The sequence below is a fragment of the Pseudopipra pipra genome, chromosome W (assembly GCF_036250125.1).
Source record: "Pseudopipra pipra isolate bDixPip1 chromosome W, bDixPip1.hap1, whole genome shotgun sequence".
Classification (NCBI taxonomy): domain Eukaryota; kingdom Metazoa; phylum Chordata; class Aves; order Passeriformes; family Pipridae; genus Pseudopipra; species Pseudopipra pipra.
Window position 1 is genome coordinate 2,747,467 of NC_087580.1, and position 16,231 is coordinate 2,763,697.

The following is a 16,231-nucleotide window of genomic DNA, read 5'->3' on the forward strand; positions in this document are numbered from 1 at the left end:
AAAAAGAGATTTCTCTGCCAGGTCTCTGACCACTGAAATATGGCAGGCCTTAAACTTTTACTTTGTTTTTCTAACAAATGGCCAAGGCCCAGAATTTGTCCATCATCCATTGTCTATTGCCCCCATTCAATCTCCTGCCAGCAGTTTCTCCCCACTGCTGGGTGGGCTCCTTTGTCAAGCACTAGAACTTGTTGGGTAACAGGCCCAGTCCTGTTGCCTATTTTTCGTGGGGATGTGCAGGAGGGCATTGAGTCTTCCATGAGCAAACTGGCAGAGGACCCCAAGTTGGCTTGCAGTGTGGATGTGCTGGAGGGCAGGAAGGCTGTGCAGAGGGACCTGGACAGGCTGGACCTCTGGGCAGAGACTGTGGGCATGAGGTTAAAGTGTGCCTTTGGTGCTTTTGGGGCCTCTGGCCACAAGAACCCCCTGCAGCTCCAGGCCGGGGGCAGAGGAGCTGCAAAGGGTCCCCGTGGGAGAGGCCCTGGGGGTGCTGGTGGACAGAGGCTGAACCTGAGCCAGCGGGTGCCCGGGTGGGCAAGAAGGCCAAGGGCAGGCTGGCCTGGATCAGAAAGAGTATGGCAGCAGGAGCAGGGCAGTGACGCTTCTGCTGGACTGGGCACTGGTGAGGCCACAGCTGGAGTGCTGTGTCCAGCTCTGGGCCCCTCAATTCAGGGAGAACCTTGAGGGGCTGGAGTGGGTGGAGAGCAGGGCAATGGAGCTGGGCAAGGGTCTGCAGTGCATGTCCTGTGAGGAGCAGCTGAGGGAGCTGGGCTTCTCCAACCTGGAGAAGAGGAGGCTCGGGGCTGACCTTCTCCCTGTCCACAACTTCCTGACAGGAGGCTGGAGCCAGATGGGGGTCAGCCACTTCTCCGAGGCAACAGGCGACAGGACAAGAGGACAGGAGGACCTGCCTGTCAGGGGCTGTTTGTCAGGGACAGGAGCAGGACTTTTTGGAGAGAAACAGGGATTAGGTATTGAAATGGGCTGCCCAGGGAGGTGGTGGAGTCAGCGTCCCTGGAGGTGTTTAAGCAAAGACTGGCCATGGCACTGAGTGCCGTGGTCTGCTTGACGTGCTGGGGATGGGGCGTAGGCTGGACACCGGTTGATCTCCCAAGTCTCTGCCAAGCTCAGGGACTCTGGGCTTCTGTGCCACCTCAGCCTTTGGGGACAGCGTGCTGGTGGCTCAGAGGCTCCGTCCTTGCCTTGCCTTACCCATCTCCTGGCTGCCAGGCAAGGGCCTTGTGACATCACAGCCTCTGTGGAACAGCGCGGGGGCTGAAAACTGTCAGTGCTGCGTCCCCGTGCCCAGAGCCTGGGCAGAAGTCGGCTGGCAGGGACGGGCAGAGACTGTACAGAGGTGTCAGCTCGTCCACAGGTGCCATTGCTGAGAACCGGGGTTTTCCTTGGATGGCCCCTTGCCAGAAAAGGCAGGAGAGGCTGGAGAGAGGGGAAGGAGGGGGGTCAGGCCGCTGGGATGGTGCCGGCGGGCCGTGAGCCCGAAGCCAGCAAGGCCTTGGGGCCACACGGTGTCAGGGGAGGACTGAGAGCCCCCAGGGAGGAGGAAAGCTGGGCAGGCCCCAAGGCTGCTGGGCCTCTTCCTTGTCAGCCCTTTGGCCAAGGCCCCGAGGCAGAGGTGGGGCTCAGCCCCTGCACAGCAATGGGGCACAGGCTGAGCCCCAGGGACACCAGAGCCAGGCGGCCTGAGCTCGTCTTCCTGCAGCGTCTGCCTGGGGCAGCCCAGCCAGGCCTGAGTCTCTGCAGGAGAGGCCAAGCCCAGCCAGAGAGGGCTCAGCCCTCTGAGGCTGCACTCACTGCCAAGGGAACAAAACATTGGCCCAGAGGACATCCTGCCCCCAAATGGAGAACTGCAAAGGTCAAGAATAAAAAAGTCACCCCCCTCAATTAGCCAAGAAATGTTTAGACTTCTTTCCTAAAAGCATCCAGGACTCGGGTCATCCAGTTTTCTCTCTGACAAGGCTTTGCAGGGGCTGCTTGGGAAAGGGAAGCCCTGGGGCCCCAGTGCAGATGGGTGGGGCTGCACTCTGGGGGGGTCGGCCTTTGGCTCTTGGTTTCCAGGGGCCACCAGGAGTCAGTGAGCCGGGCTGGGGACGAGGGGCAGGACTGGCTGGGATTGCCTCTGGGGCCTGGCCCAGAAAATGGAAGTGTCCCCATGGGGGCAGCTGGAAATGGCCCAGGAAGGAAATGCTGCCCCAGCGCAGGCTGTGGCAGTGGGGAGTGTGCAGGGGGAGGAGGCTGGGCCAGAGCAGGGCTGGGCAAGAACGACCAAGCCGCGGGTGGGTTTTCCCCCGGCCCCCAGGGCCCAGCCCCTGATGGGAGGGCCTTGGGCAGGGCCTGGGGCGACTGCAGGAACCTCTGAGGCAGCCCAAGGGCCGTGCTTTTGGCAGGTGGGTTGACAGGCCCAGCTCTCTGCAAGAGAAGTTGAGGGCTCTGAGGCAGAGAGGGGATAAGAGCCGGGTCCAGGCTTGGGAATTGCCGGGAGGGGAAAGGGATGTCTAAGAACAAGTCCCTCAGGAGAGGGAAGCAGAGAGGCTGAGTTTTGACCCCAGCACAAAGGTGTGCAGGGCAGAGCAGAGAATATGCCCACATAAGATACTTGTGCGTCCGTCTTTGCAGTTCTGACAGGCACTTCTTGTCACAGCCTGTCCTCTCCATTCCAGAATAGGCCCTGGCAACCAAAGAACCAACACCCCACACCATAGTGCAGACCAACCCATGTGCTTTGGGCCCTTTTGTTGTCCTATCCATTCTGGCCTATCCTCTCCATTCTGGAATGGCCTCTGGAAACCAAAGAACCAAGCCCCCACCATGTGACAGTTCAACCCCATCCATATGTCAAGGGCTCCTTTGTGGTGTGTTGCGGACGACGGGAAAGTATCACACGATCACAGTATTGATCATGACTAATCCAACTTTATTGCTGTAAGCTCCATGCTTATAAAGGTTAATAATTAGGCTCATTAATATTCCAAATACAAGCTCATCATTGGCTCCTAATTACCTACGTTATATTTGCGCAAATGCTGCCTCTTTCTCATGGCTATAGTTACTTTATTTACTATTTGCTACTTTCTCTACCTTTCCCATCCTGTTGCTCTAATTTTTCTATCACGTATGCAGTTTCTTAAACAATACAGCTTCACAGCAGACAATGCAGCCTTGCAGTTTCTTAAACAAAGCAGTTTCACAAACACACTAATCAGTGACCTTCTAATAGTTTTCTTGCTTTAGCGTGAGACCAGCGGTATAGAATCTTTAATGTGTCCTCTCTCTACCAACCAGGTTTCTGCAATATCTTCCACACTTCCCCCGCTCTGTTTAGACAATGTTAAAAACACGTCACTCATTGCCTTTGTTAGCATGCTTTGAATGCATTTAAAAGCACAAGGAACAATGCATAAAGCAGCCAGCAGTATTAGTAAAAGCGAAATTGCTTGTTTAGTGATCTCCGCAAGCCATGGTCCTAAACCTAATTTTGCTAGCCATCCCCTAATGGGATCTTTTTGAACTTCAAAGTCATTCAGGTGACTTTGCATTTCTCTGAGTTTCTGGTAGATGGACTGAGAGTGATCAGAGAGATTCATACAACACATGCCTTCAAATTCTTCACATCCATGCCCCTGAGCCAGCAATAGAAAATCTATGGCTGCTCTGTTTTGTAAAACAGCATGCCTTATTTCATCAGAGTCATGAGCCAATTCTCCCAGAATTTTCGAAGTTCTATTCATTTGATTTCTTGCCCAACAAGCTGTTCTTTGGACAAGAACCAGGCTCAGTCCTAATAATGCTTCTTGAAGACCCTCATTACTACATAGGTACCAATCAAGATCATTTTTCTGCATTGGTAATCGTATACGTGCAGGCTCTTGAGCATCAATTTGTAACACACGCTCTCGACCCTTTTTTTATCAGGGCTGCCAACATTTCAATTTTTTGTAAAAGTGTTTTAGGCTGTTGTATGCTAGTTGATAACCATTCTAAAACCCCTATATCCTCCCCCGTTTCTGTTTGTGATTGTGTAATAGCACCCAAAATGTATCGTTTGTCAGCCCAAAAGGTAAGTTCTAAAGGTAATTCCCATTGTCTTCTCCGAACACGGCCCTGAGTGACACAATCTAAAATTTGTTGGAGTATGAGTTGTTGGTGCTTTGTGACAGTAATTTTGGTTGTTGGGTCTGTTCCTTTTAATAGGGGTCGCAATTCAGCTAAAAGGTCAGCAGGGATTCCCACAACAGGGCGTAACCACTGTAAATCTCCAAGAAGTTTTTGTGCATCATTCACAGTGCGCAATTTTGATTGAAATACCAATTTCTGTGGGATAACAGCATGTCGAGAGATAGTCCACCCCAAATATCTCCATGGTTCTGTCGTTTGAATTTTTTCATCTGCTATTATTAACTTATATTGTTCCAAATGTCTGCGAATTATTTGTATTTGTTCGGGTACAAACTCCTTAGGCTGGCAAAACAATATATCATCCATATAGTGATAGATTATGCAGTCAGGCCATCTTCTTCGCAAGGCTTGTAATGCATTATCCACATATAGCTGACACAAAGTTGGACTGTTCCTCATCCCTTGTGGTAATACTGTCCATTCAAATCGTTGGTCAGGTCTTTCTCTGTTAATAGCAGGTAATGTAAAAGCAAAACGTTTAGTATCCCGAGGGTGCAATTGAATTGTAAAGAAACAATCCTTTAAGTCTACAATCAGTAAGGACCAATCCATGGGAAGCATTGCAGGATTTGGTAGTCCAGGCTGTAAAGCCCCCATGGCTTCCATTTGTGAGTTAACTGCTCTTAGATCATGCAATAATCGATATTTTCCAGACTTTTTCTTTATTACAAATATAGGTGTATTCCAGGGACTAGTAGAAAGTTTTAAGTGTCCTTGATCAATTTGTTCTTGTACTAATTCATGAGCAGCTTCCAAGCTTTCCCGTTTTAAAGGCCATTGCTTAACCCATACTGGAGTATCAACAATCCAAGTAATAGGAATTGGGAAAGACCAAGCAATGGCTATTCCCCCAAAGGGTAATCATTGGAGAGTTTCATCCCAATCTGTGTCAAAACATCTCTCCCGATTAAGCATTGTACTGTTGGTGGAAGCTGCACAACAGACAGGACAGCACTGGCCACACGACCTTCCACCTCGATGTTCACAGTAGGAGTCCGCATAGCAATTGAGGCACCCCCAATGCCAGTCACAGTTGTAGTAGCAGGTTGCAGAGGCCAGTGTCTAGGCCAACAATGAGGAGCTATTATACTGGAATCAGCTCCTGAATCTAGTAAAGCATCCAGTGTTTTTGTTTGATCTTTCCATATAATTGTAACTTTATGTTTTGGCCTCTCACTTAAATCCAGTGTCAGTAAGGTAAGTCCCCTTGTAGAACCAAATCCACGATCTCCACGTTGCATCAGTTGTCGGTCGTTGGTTAAAGGTTTTGCTAACTGTGGCAGGGGTATTAATTGAGCAATACGTTGTCCTTTAGGAATCCTTAAAGGTGGAAAAATAGTATATGCCATAACCATTATCTGTCCAGTGTAGTCAGCATCAATTAATCCAGGCAGCACAAATAATCCAGCAAGGCTAGCCGACGATCTGCCAATCAGCAATGCACCAAACACTTGTTTGTTTATTATTAAAGGTCCATAAATCCCGGTGGGAATCTTTTGAGGTTGGGTGGATAACAAAGTAACTTCTACTGCTGTTGCCAAATCCAATCCGAGGCTGCCGGCTGTGGCAGGTTGTCTTTTGAGGTTGGGTGGAGTTCTGACACTGCTGGCACCAAATTCCTGTTGCTCGGCACTCCCTTCTGAAGTGTCCAGTAGCTCCGCATCGATAACACTTTGATCGAGTTTTTCCATCTGTGGAGTTATTAGCCTTTCCCTGGAGGGGTGCAAGAGCTGCTAACACTTGAATTTGGGAATTTTGAGCCTGTTCTTTAAGCTCCTTAACTAAGTCCTGAGTCTGTTCTTTAAGCCCTTTAGTAAAATCCTGAATAGCATTGACTAAAAATGCATTCTCTCCTGTTGGTATTTGCAATACTTTGTCTAATAATTCTTCTATAGTCCAATAAGGACCCAATGTATTTATTACTTGTTTAACCATTGAGTTAGCATTTTGCAAAACACACTGCTTTAGCATGGTTCCCTTCATATAATCTGGGACCCCAGCTTTTGTGATAGCAGCTGTTAACTTGTCAACATATTCACCAAAAGATTCATTCCTTCCCTGTTTTAAGCTCATATATAATGGCACTCCCCCTGGCTCCTTGACCCTATTTAATGCTTTCCTTACAAGGTCCATGGCCTCTCTAATTTTATCTGCCCCAATGTGTACTTGTGCTTCGGTTCGTGAATATGGACCTGTTCCCATTAGTTCGTCTGCTGTAACGCCGTGTAAAGGATCCCCCGGTTGCCTGATCACAGCAACACTTTCATTAACATATGCTTGCCAATAAGCATTAAACAAAAGTTGCTGATGTTCTGTAAGTATCATTCTCGAAATGGAACGGAGATCTGAGGGTAGTAAAAGTTGAGTGGCCCAGAAATAATCTAACATTTGTTTAACAGGTTCTCCATGCAAACCAAATTCACTTACAGTGCTCCGCAGTTGTGCCAAAAGTTTCCAATCTAATGGAGTTATAGTGGCATTTAGCCCTCCCCCTGGCATTTGATTATAAATAACTGGAAATGCCATGCCCTCTGCCCCCTGCAATTCTTCTGACAGGCAATGTTTAGCAATCGCTGCCCATGTATCTCTCCTCTCCTTGGCTATGGCCCCCGCCGGGTCAGTGCTTGCCCCAGGGACAGGCATCACAGCATCTAAAGCAGGAGGAGGGGGTGCTGGTGGCTCCAGCAATGGATCAGCGTTATTGCTTAAAGGTTCTGCAGGGGCAGGAGGGTCAGGAGGGGTTGCAGAAGGGGGAGCCGTATTTTCATTAGGAGGGGGGGCAGACGGCTGTGCTGGGAGCATAACTGATTGAAATGCAGGGGGGGTCAGGGAAATAGAGAACCAATTTCTGTTGTGTTGCTGTATACCTCGAGCTTGCTCAGCAGCTCGTTTCTCTGCCTCATGTTGTAACAATGTATCATTCACAACTTTCCAAAACTTTCCCAGCTTTTTTGCAACTTTATCCTCTTCTAGAATGGCCTCACATATTTTATCTCCAAACTTTCGCCACTCTTCTAAAGAATGCACGGTATGCGGGTTGATAAAACACCCTTTTGCATACCCAAAAGCAAGCAATCTTGGTAATTCCTTTTTTAAATCTATATCTTTAATACCCTTTTTCTGCAAAAATTCAGAAATAAACTATATGCTGCTTCCCTTTCCATTTTTTACCTATTTTTAGCGCGCTCTTGCAGCCTCCAGGGTCCGGCAGCACGTACGGTGGAACTCGTCCCAAGTGACGCTTTAAGGATCCGAAGTTGCAGTTGCCCACTTTTTGATCCGGGTCCGAAGTCGCAAATTCTGCCAACTTTTTGACCAGTTCCAGGTCCAAGTCACTCCTCAATTTGACTTTTTGACCAGCCTTCGCTGCTAAGGCTCCGACACTATGCCATCCCAACCGTGGATTCCCCCGTTTCTTTAAATTATCACGTCGGAGGTCACCATTTGTTGCGGACGACGGGAAAGTATCACACGATCACAGTATTGATCATGACTAATCCAACTTTATTGCTGTAAGCTCCATGCTTATAAAGGTTAATAATTAGGCTCATTAATATTCCAAATACAAGCTCATCATTGGCTCCTAATTACCTACGTTATATTTGCGCAAATGCTGCCTCTTTCTCATGGCTATAGTTACTTTATTTACTATTTGCTACTTTCTCTACCTTTCCCATCCTGTTGCTCTAATTTTTCTATCACGTATGCAGTTTCTTAAACAATACAGCTTCACAGCAGACAATGCAGCCTTGCAGTTTCTTAAACAAAGCAGTTTCACAAACACACTAATCAGTGACCTTCTAATAGTTTTCTTGCTTTAGCGTGAGACCAGCGGTATAGAATCTTTAATGTGTCCTCTCTCTACCAACCAGGTTTCTGCAATATCTTCCACAGTGGTGTCACAGCCTGTCATCTCCATTCTGGAATGGGCCCTGGCAACCAAAGAACCAATGCCCTTGTGGGGGGGGAAGAAACAGTTTTCCCTCTAAAGTTAAAAAATGGTAACCCCCAGGGGGTGGTGACCCTTAGGATTAAACCAATGAGCACTTCTGCAAAATATAAACATATCACCCAGACCAGAAAAGAAGGTTAGCTGTAGTTGTTGAAGTAGCCATATTCTGAGGCCACAAGGAGAAGGGGCAGTAGCCCAATTGGGGGCTATGGCCCCCACCCAGCCCCTGGCTGGGGGGCTACGGGGACTTGGAACAGTGTTAGACTGCGCTAAGTATCTGTAGCTGAGAGCTGGGAGGTTTTTTCCCTCCACCGTGAGCAGCAGAAGCAGCGACAGAGCAGTACTGACCGGAGAAACGGTGGCAGAAAGCCAGAAGAAGATAAGAACTGAAGAAGCAGCAAACCAAGCACGCAGCTAATCAGAGAGACACAGAGTTGTCTGAAGAGAGAGAAAGTTTGGGTAAGAACTAAAACAAACACCCCAAACCCCTCTGCGACCTCCTAGGAAGGAGGAGGAGATGGACTCTTGAGAAGAGTCTTGGAGTGCTACAACATTGAAAAGAGAGGAGCTGAGAAGCTCAAGGCATCCCGAAGCTGGACCGGGACAGCCAGAAGGAATGCGGAGGGGTGACCTTGGCCCCTGCATTGCTGCTGCCAGGCTGGCAGCCTGAGACAGAGCACAGGAGCTCTGATAGAACTCTTGAGGCAAAGGTTTTCAGCTGAAAGCTGCCCGAGACGTTCTGACTCAGGGGTGAATCCCCTGAGGAAGGGACCTTCATGGGATGTCTTACACCCCATGATATGACGTGGTGAGGCGAGCCTTGTCCCTGCTACGCAGCCCACAGAAGAGAAAGACCCTCGCTTGGAGTCGAAGGGCCAAGAGGGGCTTGGAGACCCCACTCATGTGTAGTGGCAGAGATCCAGTTCCAGCTGCTGCATGGAAGAAGAGAGCCTGCTGCCCTAGAGACACTGCTGCTCTGAGAGTGGAAAGGATCTCTTCCTTCTTCCCTTCTGGACTTTTCTTTGGAGGAAGAAGAGATTTGATCCATTGGAAATACTCCTTTATCATGGTAGAGATAGTTGAGATTGTGTCTCTAATGTATTATAATATTTATCTGTACAGTCAATGTAATATAATCCTTTCCCCCCATTTTGAGTCTCATGTGTTGTCTGGAAAACCCATCTCACACTGGGCTGAGATGTGGGAGGGGGGCTTGAACTCAAGAATTGGATTTTGGGCCTCTCAAACCATTACAGCCCTACAACCCCAAAGTGAAGCCCCACCTTTGTGCCATGGGCCCTCTTGTGATATCACGGGCTGTCGTCTCCATTCTGGAATAGCCCCTGGAAACCAAAGAACCAACACCTCACACCCCCACAGTGCAGCCCCACCCGTCTGCCACGGGACTCTTTGGGATGTCACGACCTTTCCCCCAGGAAAAAAAGCCTGGAACCTTCGGGTTTCACATGCAGTTGGGGGCCACCCTGGGCACTCCATGGGCAGAAAGAGTTTTCTGTCCTGGCACTTTTTGTCTGGCAGGAATCTTCATCTGTGTTCAGTTTGGGCAGTCAGACTGGCAATTTCAGCACAGGGCTCCTGCAAACCAAGGACAGCCCTTCCCTCCAGGAAAGAAACCCCTTACCCTCGGTCTCTTCTCCAGTTCCCTAAAACACAACCTGCAGGGGAGCTTTCTGAGATCTCTTCTCTTGGGAATTGGGAAGACAGACCCACTCCCATGTTTGACACCTCAGGCAAAACCACCCTTTGAACACCTTTCGCAACCTACTCCAACCTTTCCCAAAGCCCAGATTTTACAGGCGTCCTGTAATTATGGCCCCGGGGATGGACAGGGGGATTGGGGACCCCCCACTGCCGATCTGATCCCCCCAGAGCCCCAGGGAACCACTCCAGGGATCAAGGGACACCCAGGGACCCCCAGGGCACCCCTCTGCCTGCTCTCCCACACCCCCTTGCCCCCCTCTCCCACCCCTTTCCCAACGTCCCCACAATCCCCAGAACCCCCCGCCCCTCACTTTCGGGCTCCCACCACCCTCCCACTCACTCTGGGCCTTCTGACCCCCCTCCCACTCACTTTTGGGGCTTCCAACCCCTCTTTTCTCCCCTCTTTCCCACTCTTTCACACCCCACACCCCTGCCCGCCCCCCCCGCTCACCCGACAGCTCCTCGCCCGCAGCCGGGGGGGCTCCCAGCACCACCAGCACCGCCAGCACGGCCCCAGCTCCCCGCACACGCTCCATGCCCAGCGCCGGACAGCTGCTGACAGCCCAAAACCAGCCGGGCGGCGCCGTTTTGGGGGGTTTGGGGCGCGCTGGGCTTGGCTGAGGGCGCCGTTGGGGCCCTTTTTTCGAGGCGTCTTCCCGGCGACTGATGAGTCATCAGCGCGGCGCGCTGGGATTGGGCGCGGGCGGCGTGGGCGCTTTGGGATTGGCTGAGGGCCGTTGGGGGCCCCCGCGGCAGCCCCGGGGCTGGGGGGTTCGGGGGGTCCGTGGGCTGCGGGGGAGGGGGGAGCTCAGGGCCCACCAAAAATGCCCAACCAGGGCTCCCAAAGCTGAAGCAGCCCAAAAACGGCCATCCAGGGCTCCCGCAGCTCCTACGGGTCCCCAAAATGAGTTGAGGGCGGTCTCTGATTGGCTGAGCTCGGGGAGGGCTCCGTTCCGGACGGGTCTGCCCGGCAGCTGATGACGCAACAGGAGCTCTCGCTCCCATTGGCTGCTGCTGCTGACCCTGCCCGGGCCTTGGGGGGTCCAAGGTGGGGTTTGGGGGCTCCCGGATTGCTGGGATTGGGTTTTGGAGTGTCGTGGATAGGTGGGAATGAGGGTCTGGGATGCCGGGTGTGCCAAATAACCCTCTGTTCGTGAGATTTTGGGAGTCTGGGAGTGTTTGAACCCCCCTGTTCTCAGTAGTTTTAGAGTCTGGGAGTGTCCTAACCCCTCTATTCTAATATTTTGGGATCTGGGCGTGCCCAAACCCTTCTGTTTTCACAATTCTGGGGGCCTGGGAGTACCTAAACTTCTCTTTTCCAGGATTTTTTTTGGATCTGGGAGAGCTCAAATCCCCCTGTTCGTAGGGGTTCAGGAGGCTGACATTTGTCCAAACCCTCTTTTCCTAGTATTTTGAGGGTCTGAGAGTGCCCAAACCCCACTGTTCCCAGGATTTTGATGGAGTCTAGGAGTGTCCAAACCTTCTTTTCCAATATTTTGTGCTCTGGGAGTGCCCCAAACCCATGCCCCCCAGATTTTTAGGGTCTAGGAGAGCCCATACCCTTGTGTTACCAAGATTTTTGAGGTCCTAATGTTCCCAATTCCCCAGTTCCCTTGTTTTTCAGACACTGATGGTGCCCAGACTCCTCTTTTCCAAGACTTGAGGAGCTGGGAGTGCCCAAACCCCCCTGTTCCTGGGATTTTCAGAGCCCCCTCAAAGCCTCAGATAACTAGGACTGCAGAGAACTGGGAATCTTTACTGGGAACACTGGAAGCAGCCAGTGAGAATAAATCCAGGGAAGGGGGGACACATGACCCCCCCAAACTCAGCGTGGGGATGGACTGGGGGGTCCCGGCTGGGCCCAAGGCCACGGGAGGGGCTGTGGCCGCCGGCAGCTCAGGAGCTCTGGGGGGAGAGAAAAGGGGGTGAGAGCGGGGTGGGGGGACACGGGGGGCACACAAGCTCTGGAAAACAGGGGGGAAGACAACCCCCGGGGACCCCCCTTTACCTTCTCCCGCAGGTAGAAGCCGAGCCCCAGCGCCAGGAAGACCAAGCCCAAGAGGAAGCCCCCGACCCCCACCAGGATCTTGCTGCGGACGGTGTCCGGTGGCATCTCTGGGGGGAGCCGGGGGGGTCAGCACCCCCAAAACCTCCTCCCACGCACCACCCGGGACCCCACAGAGCCTGGCCCGCTCTCCCCCAGCCCACCCAGGACTCCCTCCAACCTCCTGCCAGTCCCTTCCCAGCCTTTTGCAATCCCATCAAGCCCTTCCCAGCCCCTTTAGGACCCTCCAACCCCCCTCTTATCAGCCCCAGCACCCACCAAACTCCCTCCCAGTTGCTCCCAGTTGCCCCCTTTCCCCCCCGGCTCCCCTGCCAGTGTGCCCCCGGTGCTGGGGGGGCCGGGCCGTACCCCAGTGCCGGCTCAGGGGGTGCTCCAGGCTGACGTGCTCCACCTGGCAGCTGTAGGTGACCCCGCGCCGGGGGGGGATTTCCAGCATCACCAGCACGTGGTAGGTCCAGTCCCCGTTGGGGACCACGTTGGTGGAAAACACGTCCTCCAGCACCTCCTGCCCATCCTGGAACCACCTCACCTGCACCGGCGCAGGGTAGAAATCCATCCCGGAGCAGAGCAGGCGGCCGGGGCCGGGCTGGGAGCTCGACGGCACCAGCGAGATGGACACGCTGGGGGGCACTGGGAGGGACGGGGGAGACACTGGGCTGAGCTGGGGGCACTGGGAGGGAGGGCAGAGGGCTTGGAGGGCGTTGGTAGGGATTTGGATGGCACTGGGAGGGACTGGGATGGCAGTGGGAGGGACTGGGAATAGAGTGGGGGAGAAGGGCATGGGCTGGGGGGGCACTGGGGAGAGAGTTGGGAGATGTGGGAGTGAAGTGAGAACGACTGGGAATGGAGTGAGAGTGTCTGGGAGTGAAGTGAGAGGGACTGGGAATGTCTCGTCTGGCCTGGGAAGGAAGCGATCGGGACTGGGAGGCTGAGTCGTGGTGAGGGAACTCTTTGGTTTGGGTCTGCCTGGCAACTGGAGCGTCATCAGAGAGACGCGCTGGGATTGGCTGAGGGGCGTCAGCTCGATAACCCCAGCGGGGTGGAGACGGGGGGGGGGGGGGCACGGGGAGAGACTGGGATGGACTGGGATGGACTGGGAGGGGGTAAAATGCCACAGGACGGGCACAGGGAGTGCTGAGGGGTCTGGGGTGATTCTCAGGGAGAGTTTGAAGGGCTCTAGGCAGGGGCCGAGGGGACCCGCTCTGTCCAACGCTCACCTCTCCTCTCCACGCTGAACGAGCTGAACAGCTTGTAGTTGTGCCGGCAGTGCCTGTCTACCCTAGCCCGTATGTACTCCATCCATCCTTGGTTCCGGTTCCCGTACCTGGCCAGCATCTCCCCATACGGGGTGTCCCCCACAAAGACCCCCACATCGCTGTCAAAGTGCATGAACTGCTCCCGGTTGTAGACGAACTTCTGCAAAAACCTCACCTGCTGGGTGCCGTTGATGAAGTAACACTCGCACTTTGCCATGTGCTGGAACACCCCTGTGTGTGCAGGACACAGGACAGGGGGTGCCCCGTCCCCACCCATCATCCCTCAGCCCCCCACAGCAGGTTGGGAGCTCAGGGGGCCACCCCGAACCCTCCTTTCCCACCCCCCTCTGCCCCACGGACGCCCCAGCACCGGCTCTTGGCTGGGGGGGAACCCCCCCATCAGCCCCCGGGGATGGACAGGGGGATTGAGGGACCCACCTCCAGTGCGGATCCGACCCCCCCAGAGCCCCAGGGAACCGATTCAGGGCTCAAGGGACACCCAGGGACCCCTATGGCATCCCTCTGTCTGCTCTCCCACACCCCCTTGCCCCCCTCTCCCACCCCTTTCCCAACGTCCCCCCAATCCCCAGACCCCACCCCCTCCCTCACTTTCGGGTTCCCATCCCTCTCCCACTCAGTCTGGGCCTTCCAACCCCCCTCCCACTCACTTTTGGGGCTCCCACCCCCTCTTTTCTCCCCTCTTTCCCCCCCTTTCACACCCGACTCCTCTTCTCGCCCCCCCTGCTCACCCGACAGCTCCTCGCCCGCAGCCGGGGGGGCTCCCAGCACCACCAGCACCGCCAGCACGGCCCCAGCTCCCCGCACACGCTCCATGCCCAGCGCCGGACAGCTGCTGACAGCCCAAAACCAGCCGGGCGGCGCCGTTTTGGGGGGTTTGGGGCGCGCTGGGCTTGGCTGAGGGCGCCGTTGGGGCCCTTTTTTCGAGGCGTCTTCCCGGCGACTGATGAGTCATCAGCGCGGCGCTCTGGGATTGGGCGCGGGCGGCGTGGGCGCTTTGGGATTGGCTGAGGGCCGTTGGGGGCCCCCGCGGCAGCCCCGGGGCTGGGGGGTTCGGGGGGGTCCGTGGGCTGCGGGGGAGGGGGGAGCTCAGGGCCCACCAAAAATGCCCAGCCAGGGCTCCCAAAGCTCAGGGCAACCCAAAAATGCCCAGCCGGGGCTCCCGCAGCTCCAGTGAACCTCAAACAGAGGATAAAGTTGTCCCGAAGCTCAGAGTTGCCCCAAACAAGAGGGAGATGGGGGGCTGAGGGTGCCCAATCCCCCTTTTTCTGGCATTTTTGGTAGTACCCAAACCCCTGTTTTCCACGACTTTTGGGGACCTGGGGGTTCTCTGCATTTTGGCGGGGGGGGTCTGGTTGTGCCCAAATAGCCCTTTGAGTAAGATTTGGGGGCTCTGGGGGTGCTCAACACCTGCTGTTACCAGGTTCTTGTGGTATGGGGGTGCCCAAACCCACCTATTCGTCGGGTTTTGGGAAGCTGTCACTGCCCAACGCCCCCCTCCCCCTCCCCCCCATGTTCCCAGAAATTTTGGGATCTTGGTGTGCCCAAACCTCTGTTTTCCCACAGTATTTGGGGTCTGTGTGTGCCAAATTCCCCCTGTTCCCTCAGGGGCTGGCAGTGCCCAAAGCCACTTTTTCCAGAATTTTCCAAAGTCTGGGAGCGCCAAAAGCTCGGTTTTCCCTGATTTTGTGGGCCTGGACCTGCACAATGTGAGGATTTTGAGGGGTTGGGTGTGACTAAACATCCTTGTCCCAAAGATTTTGTGTCTCTGGACGTGCTCAAACCCCCCTGTTCCTGAGATTTTGGGTGTGTTGGGAGTGCACAAACCCCCCTGTTTCCAAGAGTTTGAAGAGGCTGGGAGCCTTTAAGTCCCTCTTTTCCAATATTTGGTGGTCTGGGAGTGCTCCAACTCCCCTGTTCCTGGAAATTTAAGGGTCTAGGAGAGCCCATACAACGCATTCCCAAGATTTTTGGGGTCTGAATATTCTCAAACACCCTTTTCCTGGGTTTTTGGGAGGCTGACATTGCCCAAACCCCCTGTTATCAGAATTTCAGAGCTCCCCACATCCCCAAACCACCTTTCTCCAGGATTTTGTAGATCTGGGAGTGCCCAAACCCCCTAGTTCCCAGGATTTTCAGAGTCCCCCCACTTCTCCCCAACAACCAGGACTGCAGAGCACTAAGAAGCTTTACTGGGAACACTGGGAACAGCTGGGTGGGGTGAGAACAAAAGCAGGGAAGGGGGGGACAGGCGACCCCCCCAAATCAGCGCAGGGTTTGGGGGGTCCCGGCTGGGCCCGAGGCCACGGGGAGGGGCTGCGGCCGCCGGCGGCTCAGGAGCTCTGTGGGGAGAGAAAAGGAGGTGAGAGCAAAGGGGCTGGGGAGGCAGGGGGGGGCACAGAGGCTGTGGGAGAGCAAGGGGGGGGTCCACGACCCCCATTTGGGGACCCCGCTTTACCTTCTCCTGCAGGTAGAAGCCGAGCCCCAGTCCCTTCCCAGCCCCTTTAAGGATCCCACCCAGACCCTCCCGGCCCCTTTAGGACCCCCCAACCCCTCTCCCAGCACCCCCAGTACCCCCCAGTGTCCCTCCCAGTTGCCCCCAGTTTCCCCCTTTCCCCCCTGGCCCCCTGCCAGTGTGCCCCCGGAGCCGTGGCTGGGCATTTTTGGTGGGCCCTGAGCTCCCCCCTCCCCCGCAGCCCACGGACCCCCCCGAACCCCCCAGCCCCGGGGCTGTCGCGGGGGCCCCAACGGCCCTCAGCCAATCCCAAAGCGCCCACGCCGCCCGCGCCCAATCCCAGCGCGCCGCGCTGATGACTCATCAGTCGCCGGGAAGAAGCCTCGGAAAAAGGGCCCCAACTGCGCCCTCAGCCAAGCCCAGCGCGCCCCAACCCCCCCAAAACGGCGCCGCCCGGCTGGTTTTGGGCTGTCAGCAGCTGTCCGGCGCTGGGCATGGAGCGTGTGCGGGGAGCTGGGGCCGTGCTGGCGGTGCTGGTGGTGCTGGGAGCCCCCCCGGCTGCGGGCGAG

At 54.6% G+C, this 16,231-nt stretch overlaps 2 protein-coding genes across 4 annotated transcripts in view; both read right to left on the reverse strand.

The window, feature by feature from the left end:
* Positions 1 to 16,231, reverse strand: part of LOC135405768 (class I histocompatibility antigen, F10 alpha chain-like) — a 319,745-nt gene that overhangs the window by 272,346 nt on the left and 31,168 nt on the right. The gene's annotated exons all lie outside the window — the stretch shown is intronic.
* LOC135405972 (class II histocompatibility antigen, B-L beta chain-like) lies at positions 11,765 to 14,134 on the reverse strand. The gene is made up of 5 exons (XM_064640485.1): positions 13,939 to 14,134; positions 13,151 to 13,420; positions 12,282 to 12,563; positions 11,877 to 11,983; positions 11,765 to 11,773 (listed from the first exon to the last, which is right to left on the reverse strand). The coding sequence occupies exons 1-5, from the start codon at positions 14,021 to 14,023 to the stop codon at positions 11,765 to 11,767; spliced, it is 753 nt and encodes a 250-aa protein (XP_064496555.1). The 5' UTR covers positions 14,024 to 14,134.